Raw genomic sequence first — 17,604 nt, forward strand, 5'->3', positions numbered from 1 at the left:
ATCACATTCACATGCAAGAGAAGAAACTTGGGCTATCTCTGTACTTTTTTTAAGGCTTCATTTTCCATTCTAAATCGATCTTCTTAAGCTTGCAGGCTTGTAAATGAAGGCAAAAAAAAAAAAAAAAATACAAGTTATACCAAAATATCACCAGATGATGCAGCAGGAACCCACATGGAAACAGAAACAACATGGTCCGAAAGCGGGGGGCATCCCTATGGCAGTGATGCCATGCTGGCTTTGGAGTTGAGGTGTTCCTCCAGAAACCAGATTCCTCTGGCTGCTGGACCCAGTGCCTTATCCCGGGGCTATCTAACATTGTATGATGTACATTGCCGGGAAATCTGCAAAACGTTGACTTAACCAAAGTGTAGCACAACATCTGAAGCATCTGTATTACCCAGCTCTACACCTTACTACTGGGGTTAAGCCAAACTCCCACCCTACAAAGTAGTCAGTCTGTCTTTATTTGATTACTTGGCATTTTCCCAAAATTTCTCATCGTTAAAAATGCAGCAGCTGGGTGGTCTCTGTCATAAATCTCTTGGGTTTTTAGCTGTTTAGAGAAGCACAGAGCTAACAGAAACTCTGGCTGTAGCCACAGATAGAAGCAGAATCTTCTCTGGTATTGAAAAGTAAGTTTCTTTCCTTTTTCTAAACAATAGATAGGTTAAAAAAAAATTTTTTTAAAGATTGTTTGAAGTCTTTAGACTTTAATCTCGAATGGATAACACCAGGACGTGGACAGGATAAAAGGACCAGATATTATATACACTACCTTAGGCCCAGCTCTATACCTTTATGGTATATGTGGATTAGAGTATGTATAAACTTTTGGTGGCAAAGGAAATGCAATATCTCATGTATTTCTTTACCCTTAGCAGAACACCTACAAAGCTTAAAAAAAGAGAGCGTGAGAGGGAGAGCACTGGGGATAAAAATGAAAGAAGCTTCCCTTAGAAGCCCAATAAGACAGTAAACAAAGATTGCAAATTGACTAGTAAGATAGGGGTCCATGGTTGCAATATGGACTCTGACAATATACCACAAATCCCCCAAATTTAGAAATTCTAGTCATCTCAATCTAATAACCACGGGGAAAAAAATCTCCTAGCGCCAAGAGAAATGACCAAAAAAAAAGTGTTTTAGTGCTGCTTATTGAAGGTTTGTCCTTTTCTAGTTGATGGAATAGACTACTTACCAGGCCAAAGAGGGAGAGAGATTCACTTCCAACAACCATGGCTTCAGAGTAGAATCTATGAGCACGTCAAAGCCATAGAGTTCTAGAAGTACAACATAACACAATACACAAGATCATTTTCCATGTCACAACCAAACAAAGATCTGGAAGGTTCAATCCAATCAACTCCCATCAAAGGCCTAGAAATTTGCTAAGTATCAAGAGGCAATAGAAGTAGAGAACTTTCAAGTCCAAGAGAAATCAAGTTCTAGAGATAATAAGAAAATAATGCTATAAAACTCCAGTTTCTATCATCCACTCTATTGACATTCCTACACAGAAAGTGAACTCTACACAGAAAGTGACCTGACTCTAGAAGTTAACCAGCATGATTCTGCTGCTGTCTAGAAGGGTAAAAAAAAAATGTTAGGAAAAGGAATGCAACAAGTGCATCCAATATCAATGCTGCTTCGGGCTTCTTCTAGATTGTTCTCCCCCACTACTTCCCCCACCACACTCTGAAAACAGGAAAATCTACAGAAGGCACCTCTCTAGGATCTTCCCATCACACTTTCTTAAACCAAGACCTTACTTTTGCAACCTAGGTCAAGAAGACATCCAAGCATAAAACATATTTATTCTTTCCCCTCTATGGTTTCAATTCCTCTTTGAAGATAGAAAATAAAATACACTGGCCCAACACAGAAAGACAGAAGAGAAAGGAGGGAGCCAGTGGCAGCCGAGCAAGACTGTGACGAGCCATAGAGGAGGGAGCCAGAGATCAAATTTCCATGGCTTCTGGAGTCTTTACTGATTCTTGTCCCCTAAGTCCCCAACTGTTACAAAGACCAAAGCCAGAACCATTAGCAGGCTCTTCTCCCAGAATGCAGGGATGAGAGGCTAACTTTGGAACCTCAGCTGGCAAACTTTACTCTCATTATTATTATTATTATATTTTTTCTGGCTGCATTGGGTCTTCATTGCTGCGTGCGGGCTTCCTCTAGTTGCAGTGAGCAGGGGCTGCTCTTCCTTGCGGTGCATGGGCTTCTCATTGCGGTGCCTTCTCTTGTTGCGCAGCACAGGCTCTAGGCACGTGGGCTTCAGTAATTGCAGTAGGTGGGCTCTGTAGTTGCAGCACGCGGGCCCTAGAGCACGTGGGCTTCAGTAGGTGCAGCGCGTGGGCTCATTAGCTGCAGCGCACGGGCTCTAGAGAGCGCGGGCTTCAGTAGTTGTGGCACGCGGGCTCAGTAGTTGTGGCTCGCAGGCTCTAAAGCGTAGGCTCGGTAGTTGTGGCGCACAGGCTTAGTTGCTCCATGGCATGTGGGATCTTCCCGGACCAGGGATCAAACCCGTGTCCCCTGCATTGGCAGGTGGATTCTTAACCACTGAGCCACCAGTGAAGTCCCTCATTGTTATTATTAATGAGGCCCTCTTGGGGACTTCCCTGACGGTCCAGTGGTTAAGAGTCTGCCTTCCAAAGCAGAGGACACAGGTTCGATCCCTGGTTGGGGAACTAAGATCCCACATGCTGCAGGGCAACTAAGCCCGCGTGTTGCAACTGCTGAGCCTGCGTGCCCTGGAGCCCGCGTGCCACAACTAGAGAGAAGCCCGCGTACCGCCACGAAAGATCCTGCAGGCCGCAACAAAGATCCCGAAACAGCCAAATAAATAAATATTAAAGAAGAAAAAAAAAAATGAGGCCCTCTCCACAGTCCTCCTTAGTATACATACATCAAATACATCAGACTTTCAGAAGCCCCACTCGTTCCCAAACATCCCACTCTGTGTCCCTCAGGTAAACTGTTTACACACACCTTCTTCCCAAGAGAAAAGACTAGCTTCCTTACAGTTCGACCAGAGGTCACAAGCCACACAGCTCACAGCCACGGAACACAACCAGGTATTTTCCAGAAATTCACTTTGAAACACATTTCTTTACTTCAAGAAGGATTTTCCCATTTCTCAATCCTCTCAAAAACATAGAACAAATGTAGGCTTCTACAAAGATGTTGCCAAAGATTCTCTTCTAGAACATGAAGTCTGGCGTAATGGGAATCTAGAGACCTGGATCCTCCTCACCACACCACCTTTTATTCACTGTGGAGCATGGGGGAATCATCTCTCTCTCTGATACTTTATTAGCTCCCTCTGGCTTTCCCTATTCTCTTTTTTAATCACCATTTGTCAATCTCCATATGCTCAGCTAACCTATATCCAGAATTCCTATTTAGGCAATATAGATTCAGGTAGACATTCATATTCAAATTCTCTCTCAGGTGAAGTTTGCATGAAGGAGTTGGTTTCCATAGTACTTATTTAGGATTCCATTTAATTTGCAAAAATAATCACAAACTATAAGAGAGTCTGAGATAGGATTCACCTTCATGTAACAACACAAAAATCATATATTACCTATACTTTAAAGGTGTAAAGAAAAGAAAGCTCCTTTACCTATCTTATTTTTGGTAGCACATTCATAGCTTTTATAGCTGGTACATTCTCTTTACCTGATCTTCAGTCATCCCATGGTATATTCCTCCGTTTTAATCTGAGAAAAATCTTTCTATGATACAGCACTAGTAAAGGCATTTAAAAGGAAAAACCTAATTACAAAAACTACAAATCCATGTTAAAATTACACAAGCAGAGAAAGTATAATGAGTCTGATTCAAGAAAAATAACATTCTCTTCAGTTTTTAAAAGCTGAAGCACAGGATTCAATTATTTCATAAAGTGGTAATATTATTAATAATAATAATAGCGTAAGGAATGGGGTGAGAATAACGACTGGTGCACATATTGATCAGATTTGCAGAATCAGCCACAAATGAACACAAATTGAAATCAGAAAAACAATCAATAAGACCCATTATTTAAACACCTCACAATAAGCAACCGACACATTTACTTTACTGTCTCCCCAGTTAAGAGGCAGATTCCAAGAATCTAAGCTGAAAGGCTGAGAACCAATAATGTGGAAAGTAAGGGGAAAGGAAAAAACAAAAACAAAAAAACAACCCAAAGAGAGAAAACACCCTTTACAGTGCAACTTAATTTTCACTCAGGTGAATAAATCCCACCAGGGCTAAACAATCTCAAAATCAGCTTTGAATCTAACTAACGTCTGTACATGCACCAGGCTTGGATCTACCATCACTTGAGGGTGGGGTATGTGACAGCACTGCAACACAGCGCAAAGCCCAGCTCACCTGAGAGGCGGGAACTGGGGGAGAGGATTGCGGTGAAAAAGAGAGCATTTGTATCAGGTTTATCTCTTACAACAATCAACTCAGCTTAATCAAAAGCATTTGGGTCCTTGGCAGGCTACTAGAGTCCTTATAATGACCCTTTTAACTTATGATTGGTCTTTTCTGAGGACATTAAAAATTTTAAACTGTAAAAAGTATCAATAGGTTGTACTGAGAATATTAAATTTCCTCACCTTTTAATGTTGTGTGTTTTAGCAGCAGTGTCTACAATTTCAAAAATTCAGTATCCAGGATGAGATACACCAGTGCTCCTGTCATTAAAAGGTGTAGGCAAGCTAGGCTTTTCCAGTTCTGAGAGCTACTTTCTTCGTTCCTCTGCGTTGTCTTCATCATGACAGAAAAGCAAGTATTTGTAAAGGACTGTTGCTACCACCTTATTCAACCATGTTTCCTCAAGAAAATTTTCCTTGGTGAGATATATTTCCTTCAGCCCCCAGCCAAATCAAAACAAACTTGAAAATGTGACTAGTGAATGGTAAGAAGCCTGACTCCACCTCGTATTTTACATTAGCGCCCTTACCCCCCTATTTCTTTCAAGCAGCGTCTTTTTTTTTTTTTAATTTATTTTATTTTTGGCTGCGTTGGGTCTTCGTTGCTGCGCGCCGGCTTTCTCTAGCTGCGTTGAGCAGGGGCTACTCTTCGCTGCGGTGCGCGGGCTTCTCATTGCGGCGGCCTCTCCCGTTGTGGAGCACGGGCTCTAGGTGCACAGACTTCAGTAGTTGTGGCTCGTGGGTTCTAGAGCGCAGGCTCAGTTGCTGTGGCACACGGACTTAGTTGCTCCGCGGCACATGGGATCCACCCGGACCAGGGCTCGAACCTATGTCCCCTGCACTGGTAGGCGGATTCTTAACCACTGCACCACCAGGGAAGCCCTCAAGCAGCGTCTTGAAAAAGCAATCTAACTTTCTTAACGCCTACTGACTCCCTGGCCCATAACAATTTGCTTCTGCTGCCACTCTTCAATAATTGACTATTCTCACTGTGATCCCCAAAGACCACCTTGCTGCTTTAAGCCCAAGTATCTGAAACTGTTGACAACCCTTACTTATTGGAACTTTCCTCTCCCTTGGTTCCAGGACACTGCTCTCTGCTGATTGTCCTCCTCCTTTCTCTCCTTCTTTCATTCCTTCTCTTCTGCCCAGCTAGTCACTGGTAGGCTTGCTCAGGGCAGCATCCTCAGGTCTCTTTCCTTCTCTGTTCTACTTCTCTTCTTGGGTGATCTCATGTATTCTCATGGCTGCAATTAACATTATGATGATGACATTCAAATCTATATCTTTAGTCAAGTGTCTCCTGGACACCAAATCCATAGTTCCAAATGCCTTGCAGACATCTTCACTAGGATATCCCACAGGTACTTAACACTCAACAAAACACAGCTCGTTATCTTCTCCCAAAACCTGTTTGGCTTCCCATTATTCTTCATCTTCGAAAACCCCAAGCGCTAGTCTCCAAAGCTAGAAACACTCTCTTTACCACCTCCCAAATCCATCACGTTACCAGATCTCTTTCTCTCTTTGTTTCTCTTTAATCCAGCCTTTCTTCTATATTCCCTTTTGAGGTAAAATTTATATATTTAATGAAATGGACAGACCTTAAGTGTACTATTTGATGAGTCTGGATACATCCATGTAACCCACACTCATATCAACACACACAGAACATTTCCATCACCCCAGAAAGATCCCTCGTGCCCCTTCCTAGCAAATACTCTGCTCCCTGCCGCCACACCCCCAGACAACTATTATTCTTATTTCTTATCCCATAGATCATTTTTGCCTATTCTAGAGTTTCATATAAATGGAAGCATACACTCTTTTGAGTCTGGCTTCTCTCATTTAGCATGTTTTTGAGGTTCATCCATCTATCATTATTTATTGTTTTAAGATAGGTTTACTGAGGTATAATTTACATAAAGTTTACCCTTCTAAATTATAAAGTTTGATGAGTTTTGACAAATGTATAGTTATTTAACTGCCATCACAGTCAATATGCAGAACAATTCTATCACAAATATTCCCTTTGTCACTCTGCAGTCAATCCTCTCTCCCCATCCACCAGCAATCACTGATCTGATTTTTGCCTTTTCCAGAAAGTCAAATCAATGGAATCACACGGTATGTAGCCTTCTGAGAGTGGCTTCTTTCACTTAGCATTGTGCGTTTGAGATTTATCTATGTCGTCACACATATCAGTAGTGTAATTCATTCCTTTTACTGCTCAGTAGTATTCCATTTTATGGACCACAATTTGCTTATCTGTTCAACAGCTGATAGACATTTGGGCTGCTTCCAATGTTAGGCGATTATGAATAAAACTGCTATAAACATTCGAGTAAAGGTACTTGTGTGAACATATGGTTTCATTTTTCTTGGGTAAATACCTATGAGTGGGAGCGCTGGGTCACATGACTAAGTGTATATTATCACTGGGTACCTCCTACCACCAAATCATTTCCCTAGCACTAGTCTCTCCCCACTGTAGTCCATTCTCCACGTGGCCATCAGAATTACCTTTCTAAGACACAAACCTAACAGTCAGATAGAGAGACAGGCAGTGAATTGGCCCAGCAACAGACGCTGATGGCAGGTTGGTTCCTGGTGGATTTTAAATTAGTCACTTCTAATAATGCTGTACAGTATTCCCTGTGTTATAATTCTGTCACACCAAGCTTTGGGTCAAGTCATGATAAAAGTTAAAGGAAAAATAATAATCCTGTTGTTCCACTGCTCAAAAAACTCTGGTGGCTGTCTATTGTCTACAGGATAAATTTAAACATGCCAGTCCTTTACAATCGGTCCCCAAACTACTTCCATAACCTTATCACTCGCCACCTCATCCAACTCAGGCTACATCTAGTCACACTGAACTTTCCATTTCAAAACATGCCACATCCTGTCATGACATTGTATTTTGCATGTCATATTCCCTCTGCTAGGAATGGCCTTCCCTGGCTCCTCTAGGCATAGCTGGTAACTCCTGGTGTATTCCAAGAGCACCTGAGTCACGCTGCTACTTGTGCTGTCCTGTGTCATTTCATGTCTGGTTCTCCCCACTACCTGAGGGCAGGGGCCATGTCTCACGCACTGCTCTATAGCAAACAGTCTGCACTATACAAAGCACATAGGAAGCAATCAAGAAAACACTGATAGAAAAAAAAAAAAGAGAAGAAAAAAATTTTTTAATTAAAAAAAATTTTAATGTAAAACACTACAATTTTTGAGAAAGACAAAATAATTTGCAGCTACTTCCCAAAAGTGACCCTAACTGCAAGACTTAATACTCATAATAAAGCCACCAATCATAAAGAAAATAAGAGAAATTCTCATTAAGATTTTTACATATTAAGACTAAATATTAAGGAAAAACTTAATAAAAGATGGTCTAGAAAAGGAGGAAAAAAAGATCTGATAGGGAAATAACAATGCATCCAAGTCCTAAGAGATTACTAAACATGTCACACCACTAGTTTTGGAATCAACCCACTAACCCTCCCCAGAAATAAAGTCCCAGGTGAAGCTGTAATCCCTGAAATTGGAAAGTGCTGACATTAGCCAGTTCTTGCTGTCAGTCAAATGCTATTGTATAAAGGAAATTCTTTTCACCTTGGCTGTGGATTGGAGTTGAAAACCTAAGGAGGAAGTCTTTATCTGGGGTCCAGAAGGAAAATTTGGGGGAAAAACAGATCAAAATCCCACAGGAAAATGAACTAAATAAAAGAAAAAGCCCAGAGCCAATTTGTTAACTAGTCCAATAAATCAATATGGTATCTGGCTACCATATGCAAAGGTAGATTTGAGAGGAATATCTAGAACTAGGTACCGCTGATTAGAGCAGAGAGACTACCCTTTTTTTAGGCCTGATCTGCTAGAAAGGATGACATCACTTTTCCTGAGATCTAGTTACAGGAGAGCAGAAGGAGAATCCAGGATACGGGGCACGCCAAAAATTGCTGGACACATCAGAACTTGTCTTTATGCGGGTGGAAAATGAGCCAGAGAGACCTGGCTCTCACACTTGGCTTTGCCATTTATTAACAGCATGACCTGGGACAAATGATTTAACCTCTCTGAATCCTTTTTCCTTGTCTATAAAACATGAGTAATAAACACCAACAAAACTCTTAAGAGGACTAAAGGAAATAACCAATGAAGTGTGCCTGACAAACAGTAGGTACTTTCTTCTAAGTCCCTTCTACAGTAAACTTCCCATCTAAACAGGAGCATGAGATAAGCCAGAAAAGAAAATTATCTCAAAAAGTGAACTGTTTGATGACTTTCATTATTTTTCTTGTTGGTCAAGTAGTTTCCATTATAAAATGTATGCTGCCTACTTCCATTCCTCCAACAAATATTTATGGACACCCCCACTTTAAGGATGTCAGCTTACCCTGTGAAATGGTCTTAAACAATACCAATAAAAGGCCAAACCAGCATCCATCCAACATAACACGGTATACTGAGCACGTTCGTCCTGAACAAAGATGTCACTGGTCTTACCTAAACAAGGCCAGTCTGATCAAGTTTACAAGTGGCAGGACAGCTGGTTCATATGCTCTCAGGCTAGAGAGGACCATGGTCATAGCCTGTCACTTCAGCCATCCTCACACACATAGATGAAACTACTGTCAGCAGCAGCATCTTTTTTTTTTTTTTGCAGCATCTTTAAAGGATAGCTAACATCCTGTTTTTGGCTGTTTTTGTCCAACTGTTAAAAAAAAAAAAAAAAAGCTGCTCTCATAGCCAGTTATCTCACAGCGCCAATTTCCTAAGCAACCCTATTTAAAGGGTTGCTGTTTAAGCATATATTTCACATGGTACCACATTTTCAGAATTCTGAAGGCAGTAAAAATTAGACAGTCAGAAGTCTGTTTTATTGGGAGAGGCATCAAAAATTCTACTGATCAAGAGTCTTATGACCAAGATGACTTGATTGCCAAAACCCATCTTCTGACCCGCCTTCTCCAAGCTGAGTCTCTTTCATCTGAGTTCTCCCACTCACTAGCTCTAGAACCTGAGGCAAGGGTCTTAATTTCCCAGGGCCTCAATTTCTTTATATGGATTAATTATTCTCTGAGGTCCTTTCTGGATGTACAAATCTATTAAAAAGCATCAAATGGCTAAGTTTCTGGTAGTTTGTGAGGGTTCCTAAGCCTACATTTAAATGCTATTAATACAATGCAGGTATTTGTATATTATCATCCCATGTAAAATTTGATTTGAGAGGAACAAACTCATAATCTACACCTTGAACACAGCAGGAACGAGAAAAGTTAACTGCATAAATAAACCAAGGAATGGGAATATTGACTGTACCTGGAAACATAGCTGGACACTACAGGTGGGAGGGTGGGAAAGAAATCATAGGCCAGAAACACTTAGATACTAATGGAATGCTTCTGGCAAAGATCCATATAATGTGGAAAGGCAGAAACAACAACCAAAAGAATATAGTGAATCCCACCACCAGACTATTAGCTTCCTCTAAAACACCAATGCTCTGTTCACGCCAAATTCTTCTGGGAAGCTCTCAATTCCTGTTTACTCTACAACAAATGAAAAACAAAAGAAAAAACCCAGATTATTCCTTGTAACTTAAACCCCAGGGGAGGTTGGGAACCAGTGGGAGGCAAAGAGATTCACACAAATAGATACACGTATACAAAATCATTTCTGATGGGGGGAAGTTAATGAAGCACACAAAATCCCAGGGCTGACAGGAAGTGGAATTAGAACCACAAAAGCCAAGAAGATAGTCAACAGTTTAAAAAACTCCAGATGCACTCAGTTTATTAAAACTGAACACAAGCAGGGAGGGGGCTGGAGACCCATGGCTGATGAAATAGTCTTAGGGGGCATTTCACTGAGTCAGAGAAAGTCACTGCTTCTCTCACATCAGAACTTCTAATGCCATTAAGGTCAAGAAATTCTTAAGCTTCCAAAAGGCAATCTGGTAATGAAATAAAATAGAAAAGGAAACATTCAGAAGAGCTTGTGATGATTTCCAGAACAGAGATTTTTACATTAAGAGCTACTAGAAATTTACTCTCACAGAAGAGCCAAGTAGATGTAGAAAAGAAATGTTTAATTTTTTTTTTAATCTAATAAGGTTTTTGCAGTTGGAGTCATATTTCCCACACCCCCTCCTCAAAAAGTCTGCAATAATTCTAAGAGGCCCCAGCCCTTACCACACCAGATCCATTGGGAAGCCTACTGTCAGGCCACCAAAAGGCAATTAAAGCAAGACCAATCATTCGTTCAACAAACATTTCCTGGACATCCTTCAATAGCAAAAAATGCTGCTATGCACAGAAGGCACAAAAACAAGGGAGATGCTGTTGCTGTCTTCAAGGAGCTTCCAGTCCAGTGGGGGAGACAGACACGTACACAGGAACTAAAGGACATGCAGGGGTCGCTGGAGACTGAACAGAGTGCTGGCGTCGAGGTGGCTAACTCTGATGGGAAGACTTAGGGAAAACGTCACCAAAGAAGTGATACTTGACTTTATCTTGAAAAGATGTCAGTTATCTTTTAGGTAAAGTAACATGAGAAAGATATTTCAGGCACAGGATAAAGCAGGTGCAAAGGCAAAGGGTTAGGAAAAGAGCTGGGAGGTCCACGGAGATGATAAAAGGTTTGGTTCGGCAGAAACAGGGTGAGAGTGGAAGGGGAGACACAATGACTACTAAGAATTCAAGACGATAAGCTCAGTGACTAGCGGTAGGAAGAGAACATAATGGAACAAGTACAGAACAGCAGGAGGGAGGAGACACAACAGGGCACTTTGTTAGGCAAGCGTTCCTGGAGGAGACGTCAAGCTGAGTCTCAGAATATAAAGAGGAGTGTGTAGGGCAGACAGGGGCAGCGTCTCGCTGGACTGCAGGACCTACAGAGAGGCACAGAGGCGTGGAGTCCTCAGTGGCACCACTGGATTCTAAGGTGTAGGAGGGGAAATGGAATTCTAGAAAAGTCAGCTGGGGTCAGATTCTTAGAAGCTCTGAAGTCCTATCAAGTTTCTATTTACAAGTTAAGCCTAGGGAGCCATTTAAGGGTTTTAGAAGACATGAACATATTTGCATTTTAAGAAGATATACACATATCATAACCTCTTCTTTGCCTGTATAATTTTAGGTCCTGGTTTATCTGCCATCTTCTATTCAGAGTCTCAACACTTCCCTTTGTTTAGTGCCCCTCAAGTACAGGCTGTTATGATAATCTATTAAAGAGATCAAGAATTATAATGTCTAATTATAAAAACAATTTAAAAAAATTTTTTATGGAGTACAAATAGTGTTTTGCGTACGTCATCTCATTTGCCCTTCAAGGTACTCTTAGAAGGTAGGTACCATCATTACTGCCATTTTATAGTTGAGGAAACAGGATTAGAGTAACTTGCTGAAAATCAGAAAACTAATAAGGGGTACAAATGGGTCTCAAACTAAGTCTGTCAGGCTCTACAGCCATGTTCTTTACTTCTCTGTTACGCTGCCTCCTACTGTATTCCTTTAATTATCCCCCCATCAGTGACCCTACTGTGTTTTACTAACACAGCCTGCCACCTGCTGAAAGCCTGTGTGACTGCACAGACACGCATACCAGCAATCACTAAGGACTCACATCCACACAGAGAGCAAACGGGGGCAGCACCCTCGGTGCTACAGTCACAACTAGCGAGTCAGCGAGCAACAGGCTTCCTGGTCCAGTAGTTGTGATCTGCTTCTTACTCCTTCTCTGTGCAAACAGGGAATTAGGGGTGGGAGAGAAGAGAAGGGGAGGAGGAAGAGGAAGGGAAGAAAGAAGGGGTGGGGGTGGGGAACCCACTAGAAAGAAGACTAAAACAAAAAGGAGGAGCCATTGGAAAATGGGAGAAAGCACATACTGGTACCAGCCAGAGCTTCTTGGAACAGTTCCCAGTCTGGCTGCCAAAGAGTTCTGGAATATATTTGTTAGAGCTGGATTCCTGTGCAGCCCGTTGCAGACTTTTTCTGATTGCGCTCTGACAAAGAGACCCACGCTTTAGTTACAATCCCTGCTTCCCACACCGAAAGCTAGTTAGTCCTCAGGGGACCTCCAGCTAAGTTCACCACCGGCCTCTTCATACGCTACGTGAGTTCAGAAAGAAATAAAAGTCCACCACATACCTTTTACTCTTGTAGACTCACTAAGCCTCTCTACCCCAGTATCCCATCCCAACTTCCCAAGCCCCTTTTCACAAAATATGTTAAACTTCTTGAGTCTCCTTACCAAAACAACTGCTGCGATGAGGAACAAAAGTTTTACAGGCTGTGGCAATAGCTAGTTCAGCAGAGATTATAGTCTTAATGATCAGGTCTTCTACATGGGCCATCAACGCTACAAAAGAAAAAAACCCCACTATAATGCATGAACTAGGACTGGATTCCAGAACACAATATAATTATAACAGCACATGTGCTCATTCAAAGACGTCTCCGTGTGGCAGTCTTGCAAATGGGTGCTCCAGGAGAAGGCATGTCTGTGAACAGAGGGACACAGGCAAGAATGGAGGTGCTGGGGGATGTACTCAAGTGGTCTCCTATGACAAGAGACAGACACAGACTGGAAAAGGAGCCTTCCCCGCTTCTCACTCTCCTCCTCTCACCCTTCCCTTTGTGGACTGAGATAGGCCTTTTGGCACACTGCTTCCCATTCTGCTCAAGGCTCAGCGACAGTGTCCATTTTGATTCCAAGCCTTTGTGCTCAAACTTGACACTGTCCATTCTCCAATTCATCAACAGGAATGAAAGAGATTGCCTTAGTTAAATGTGAACTCAGGGCCAATATGGAGATAGACAATTTGTTATGTAAAAAGCTGACCGTATTTTAGTGAGCAGTTCAACATTCAAGAAGGATAAATTCACTAAAAACTAAAGGAAAAAGTTGTCTTCCAAACTAGAAACAAGAGAAGGGATTTGGGGAGCCATGGTAAGTAAGCCTGTTGCTCTCCATCTTGTAAAGGGCAGGAAAAATTAACACCAAGAACAATGATCCCATCAGACATCTCAGCGACACAATTAGAATTCGAGAGAATGACTCCTGGTTAGAGATAATAGTACAGTTATACGAAGAAGAGAAGTCAAAAAGGACAAAGCCCTGGTACTCACCAGTTGTATCTCTGCCTTCTTGTTTCAGATACCTAAGCATAGCACTCATGCTCCATTTGTTCCCATAATCCTCCACTTCCGGATCATCACAACTAAAACAAATTCATGGATCAATGTCACATATGCAACTAGGCCTGGCTCTAGAAACAAGATTTTTTACCAATAGCCTTCTTTCCTTATCGGTATTTAGAAAAATATTCCCTTTGCTGCCTTCCACTCACCCACTTTTTCTTGGTCCTTTCTGTCATATACGCCTTTGTACCGGTTTCTTCCATTGAAATGAAAATGCATATAACTTGCCTTAATGAGGGGGGGTAGGGGAAAGGAAGGCAAATTCCTCCTTAACCAAACAATTATGCATCATGAACCAGTAGAAGAAATTTGTGAAAGAATGTAAACAAATTTAAGAATGGTTACAAAATATTAACAGATTGAAATGCTTGGGGATACTAACCTTGCCTTTGAGGTAAATGTCACATGAGCCCACAAACCGGCCTCTAATGCCATTTTCAGACCAGAACTGAGTCTAGATGGGCTAGTGAGCTAATCTAGCGCAGAATTTTAATGAGTTAACCCTGGACAGAACTGCGCTGGCATCTGAAGCAAGCTCCCTTCTGTCTAGTGATAGACACGGCTTTTTTGGATACCTTCTGAGGTATCACCCAAGGGAGAATGCACTAGAGCAACAAGAGAAGTAACGAAGTACACCACCGCTACAGCAACAAAGTGGCACACTCCCAGATTGTTGGAAGGGTCTTGCAATCTGAAACCTGTATTTTACAGCTGCCCCCTTATTCCCTATCACCAGCCCGCAACCCACCAGTTGCATCTTTGCTCATCTTCCAAAGTGCAGGATATTGCATCTTCAACCAATTCCTAACACCGGTCACAGGACACTCAATGAAATCTATATAGCTTCGGCAACTATGCCATCACTTCCAGATTCCTTTCTTTTTTCCCTTGGACCTTCTAGGCACCTATTTTTAGTTTGAGTAGAAAGTAACTGTTTGGGTTTCTTTTCTATTTTTCCAGTTTCTGGCAAAATTATCAGGATGAAAGAAAACAGAGCAGAAAGAATATTTCCACACAGCTGGGCTGGTACTCCGTTCCACTGAATCTTTTTCTGAGATGGCCTCATTTCTTTTTTTATTTAATTTATTCCTAACGTTTTTTTCCCCCGATCATAAAAGTGTTTCTTTTAGAAAAACTTAGGAAATAACATAAAAGTACAGAGAAGAAGACAGACATCCCCCACCCAAAATCCCATCCATTATAGTTAAGGACTGTTAACATTTTAAGATATATCCTTCTAGTTTTCTTCTCTCTCCCACACCCCCTCGGGGGGGAAAAAACAGCTTTAGTTATCTTACATATTCAAAAAAGAAATGAAATTGCATGTACTGTGTGGTAACTTGCTTTTTTCACCTGACAATGTACAGTGATGAACATTCTTGTTTCTAATCTTGTGTATAAATCCTTTATTTCTTAAGGTTAAGCTCCTAGAAATAGAATTGCTGGGTCAAAAGGCACAAGCATTTTTGAAGCTTTTGATACATGTTGCCAAGTGCTGAAATGACCTAATTTCTTGACTTCGAAAACGTTCCATATGCCTATAAAATTCCTACCTCTAAGTCAAGTGAGGGAACTTGACAATGAGGCAGACGAAACTTGGGAAGGAAGGTATATTTTGGTGGAGAAAGGGGACATTGTAGGTGGGCAAGCAACAGAGAAGCTGTAGCAGGTAAGCCTCAAAACTACATGAAATGACTCCAATAGCTCTAAGTTACACGGATATGAGCGTAAAGTTTTCCTCCAGTGCAACAAGTTGACTTTGCACTTCTCCAATGCCTGCCTCGGAGACCGACTTCCCTGGCTCCTGGCTCAGGCGTAGCCAGTACCTGACATAGTCTCCACTCTTCTTATTCACACTGTAATTGGTCAGGTGCATGAACTGGTTCCGAATATTCTTGGCTCCTTGGTCATATCGTACAGTGGCAAACCTGATAGAAAAGACACAGGTTAAATGTCAGGAACAGGGCTTCGATAAAATACAGGATCAATGAGGTATTAACACAGGGAGGTGGCATCCTCCTCAAATACTGAGTGCTTATTAAGTGCCAACCCCCACGCTAAGTGTTTCATGTACAATATCACATTTAATTCAATCACTAAAGCAATTCTCTGAAGGAGGTACCATTATGTCTAATTTTTAAAACAGATATGAACATTAAAATATGATCTGGAAGATTAAGTAACTTGCCCCAAATCACACTGACTCCAAAACCCATGTTCTTAACCACGAGATGCTGCTTTTTTGATACAGAACCTTAGACAGATAGGAAAGATGAAAAATGAAAACAAAGTTATTCACAATCAAGGAAACTGTGTACAGGATGCTGTGGATGATGGGACATTAGCTGTCAAGAAACACCTGAGTGCCTACACAGTGCCTGGTACTAAAGCATTCTATGGAAAATATTATGCAAAAAGAAAAAAAGGACAGCATAATAATATAAAGACTTAGAACTCACATCCATAGGAAAAAACAGAACTGATCTATAAAATTAAGAAAACCATAATGGCAGCATTAACAGCATACAAAGCCTAAGTCTGCAGAACAGCATAAATATGAGCCTAGAGTGGATTAATTCCTGAATTTGGAATGACGGCAAAAAGAGGGATTAAACACAGAGCCCACTGAAAACAGAGCAGCAATTTGATATCCTGGACTGTTGTCAAAAGAAGACCAAAGTATAAAATATATGTGCCTCTGAAGGAAGTAGCCAAGGAAAGAGAAAACTTTCCAGTGACGCTCAGCATCAACAAAAGTACACTCGAGTCGAATGGTTATGGTAAATATCACCCCCTGTTTACATACCACTCTAACCGTATCACCCTTCACTAAAGTGGTTTTCCCCAGAGGCACAACCAAGTGTGTGAAAAAAAATCCTGGAAGGCCACAAGTTTACTTTCACATGATTTACAAATTATTTACATGTGCTTACTCAGACTATGAAGTCAACGTGAATTTTTACCACATTGAAGGGCAGCATTTAAAATTTTTCTTCTCACTCACCCATTATCTCTGCTCCCTAATTCCCTGTACTAGAAATCTACAAGAGCCAAAGAAAGAAGAGTGGAAAAAGGAAAAATAAAAAAAACAAACCAAAAAAAACCCCCAAAACTAAAATAAACAAACATGAAGCCAGGAAGAAGGATGTGGACAAAGAGAAAATGTTGACCAGGCACGTACGGCTAAGGGGCAAGAGTCTGATGAGCATTACGTCTATGCGTGAGAAGGACCTCAGATTTTCCAGAAACTTCCGGCAGTTATCACTTAACTTCACCCATGTCACTCCGTGGTGAGTAAACCTTACCTATACATCCCAATCTTCCTTCGTCAGAGATCCTCCAATCAAGCAGGAAATAGTCATTCTCTGAATTCTTGTGAAATGCGAAGGGGGCCCATGCAGGCCTCACAGAGGCTGCCTGCCTCAACCAGACATTACCTCACAGTGACATACCACCTGCCATCTCTCCCCCAAAATAATGATTTAGAGGGAGGGAAAAGGTTCTGCTTCAGAGAAAGAGGTTTTTCTTCTCTTCTAAATACAAGTACCTGATCTAATTTGGTCAACAACATGAAAAGACTGGCAAAGGCCGGGCAGTTAACTGTAAACTGGTACCCAACACATCTGTCATTCCTATCCTCCTTTTTTCAATAGGACTGCATTTCTAAAAAAATAAGTTTTCTTCTTCCTAGTCTTCCTTTAAGCTGGGACATTTATATTCTGAAACTCAGGAAGGACAAGATTATTAATGTTACAGTTCTTCTAAGTATAAGAAGAAGTAAGAATTAGAGAAAACAGAAACAAAAAACTAAGCTCAGTGGAAAAGTTACCCAAAAGGGCAAAAGTGCTACACTCTTTATTTCAGTCAGCTGAACAAGGAATGTAGAAGACCATGTAGAGGAAAGGCAGGTGTATATGCTCATCTTTCCTCCTAACCCAGGAAGAGTTTATGGTTCTCACTAA

General features: G+C 41.3%; 1 protein-coding gene across 18 annotated transcripts in view; it reads right to left on the minus strand.

The window, feature by feature from the left end:
* The window catches only part of TTLL5 (tubulin tyrosine ligase like 5), a 302,833-nt gene that overhangs the window by 231,457 nt on the left and 53,772 nt on the right, over window positions 1-17,604 (minus strand). For all 18 annotated transcript variants that reach the window (XM_082451545.1, XM_082451547.1, XM_082451552.1 and 15 more), the window contains 4 exons: window positions 15,469-15,570; window positions 13,571-13,662; window positions 12,693-12,800; window positions 1,202-1,283 (listed from right to left, as the gene is read on the minus strand). In XM_082451545.1, coding sequence (XP_082307671.1) covers window positions 1,202-1,283; window positions 12,693-12,800; window positions 13,571-13,662; window positions 15,469-15,570 — 384 coding nt within the window. The remainder of the gene's footprint in view (window positions 1-1,201; window positions 1,284-12,692; window positions 12,801-13,570; window positions 13,663-15,468; window positions 15,571-17,604) is intronic.

The sequence above is a fragment of the Balaenoptera physalus genome (genome assembly GCF_965194825.1).
Source record: "Balaenoptera physalus genome assembly, chromosome: 2".
In the NCBI taxonomy this organism is placed as follows: domain Eukaryota; kingdom Metazoa; phylum Chordata; class Mammalia; order Artiodactyla; family Balaenopteridae; genus Balaenoptera; species Balaenoptera physalus.